This window comes from Magnolia sinica, chromosome 5 (genome assembly GCF_029962835.1).
Source record: "Magnolia sinica isolate HGM2019 chromosome 5, MsV1, whole genome shotgun sequence".
Classification (NCBI taxonomy): Eukaryota; Viridiplantae; Streptophyta; class Magnoliopsida; order Magnoliales; family Magnoliaceae; genus Magnolia; species Magnolia sinica.
In genome coordinates, this window is record NC_080577.1 from 111255056 (window position 1) to 111257110 (window position 2055).

The 2055-nt window shown below is 49.5% G+C and overlaps 1 protein-coding gene across 1 annotated transcript; it reads right to left on the reverse strand.

Moving 5' to 3' along the window:
- Window positions 1–248: 248 nt before the first annotated feature.
- Window positions 249–1792, reverse strand: LOC131246703 (UDP-glycosyltransferase 88A1-like). The gene has a single exon (XM_058247054.1). The coding sequence runs from the start codon at window positions 1770–1772 to the stop codon at window positions 345–347; it is 1428 nt and encodes a 475-aa protein (XP_058103037.1). The 5' UTR covers window positions 1773–1792; the 3' UTR covers window positions 249–344.
- Window positions 1793–2055: the final 263 nt, after the last annotated feature.

The window sequence follows — 2055 nt, forward strand, 5'->3', positions numbered from 1 at the left end:
AAAATTTCCGTAGCTCTTGATCGGTTTTCAGTGTGGTAGGCATTCAATTCCATTTCTTTCTACGTGTCATTCGATCTGCGCATTCAATTCCATTTCTTTCTACGTGTCATTAGATCTGCTTCGTTTTCAGTAGATGTAACATATACACTGACTTTAACACGTAGTGTGTGGCACACGGCGAATCTCTTACCGTACGAATCTTCTCCTCCTTAGCCGTGCGCCACCGGCAATAATGTAGCGATAGAGCATCACCACAAGTTTAGAATTACATTCACACGATAATTTCTCAACATACGAATTACATGAAAATGAAAAGAAACATAGATGAGAGGGGATGATTCTTCTCAACCTCCAGTCCATAATTGAGCTAACTCAGTTAAGGCTGTATAAGAAGAGCCGCCCTCACTCATAGCTGCCATCGAACTCTCTCTCATAGCCAAGAGCCGTTGAGAGAGGGCCTTTCCTTGTTCTGATTCCATAAGCTCTCGAACCCCTCTCTCTAACTGAGACGCGTTCACGAACCCCTTGTCGTCCATTTCTAATGGGAGAGCAATCTTCATCTCCTCCACCATAAAAACCCTATTCATATGCTGCTCTGCGTAGAGGGGCCAGGCCAACATCGGCACCCCCTCGCACACTGCTTCCAAAGCTGAGTTCCAACCGCAGTGAGTCACGAACCCACCTACCGATTCCCGTTTCAACACTGCCACCTGTGGGGCCCACGACTTTACCACCATTCCCCTGTCTTTGCTCCGCTCCACGAAGCCTTCTGGCAGTAGAGTGTCTAAATCAGGCTCTGGGGGTGCTAAAAAGTGCTGGGTCTTGTCTTCTGTGGGCGGACTGCGCACCACCCACAAGAACCTCTGCCCGCTCTTCTCCAGTCCCATCGCTATCTCCTTCAGCTGCGCAGCTGAGAACAGCCCCGAGCTACCGAAGCACAAGAACACCACGCTCCGCCGCGGCTGCGAGTCAAGCCATGCCAGGCAGTCAGCCTTATCAGGACTATCGCCGGGTGCGATCAACGGCCCGATGCAAGAGACGGGTGGCGTGGGACCATCCAGAACGCAGGATCCATCCAAGATGGCCTTCATGGCTCGGGGCTCAAGCGCGTCGAAGGAGTTGACGATGACACGGCTGCATTTGGTTAGCTGGGAAGTGACGTACAGTAAGAAATGGTAGGCTTCGTCATTGCGATCGAGCATGGGGAGAGGCATGGAGGAAGCAGGGAAGGGTGGCACGCCCGGCACATGGAGAGGGATGTGCATGTCTTTGTAGTTTGTGGAGTGGAGGCGATGGATGATGGGAAAGTGAAGGAAGACAGCAAGGACAGCAGCTCCTGAAGTGAAGAAGCAGTAGGCAGGGATGTTGAGTTTGGCAGTGACGTCGAGAACAGGAGCACAGAATAAGTCGAAGATAAGGGCGCGGATAGAAAAAGAGAGGGAGATGGATTGGAGGGTTTGAAGGACGTTGGGGTTGTTGAGTTGGAGGCATCGGAACATGAAGGTTTCTGGGTGGGCAGAAGGAGAAGAGAAGGAGAAGAGAGAGATGGGGGAAGGGAGGTGGTGGAAGGTGATGGATGGATGGGAAGTTGTGACGCGGTGGATGTAAGGAGCGGTGGAGCCAGTGTTGAAAGGTGCTTCAGGGATGAGGATGGAGATGGTGGAAATAGTAGAGGTAACGGTAAGGATGCGCTTACCAAACTCGACCATTGATATAAGGTGGCCAATCCCTGGAGATGTATAGAGGACGATTGTATCTCTCTTTCTCTCCATCTCCTCCTCCTCCCTCTTACTCTTTCATCAGGTGTGCATGTGTTATATAAGAAATAGATGGACTGTCTTTCTCTGCGTCATTGATGAGCTCAGAGTACATAGAAAAGGAGTGATCAGATATATATGGACTGCCGATTGGGTACTAAATAAACTATGTGGAGCCCACTATAATGCATGAATCTTATCCAATCCGTCCATCCGTTTTACCAAATCATTTTAGACCATGTTACCGAAATTTAATTATATAAAAAGCTAAAGTGGACCACACCATATGAAATAGTGT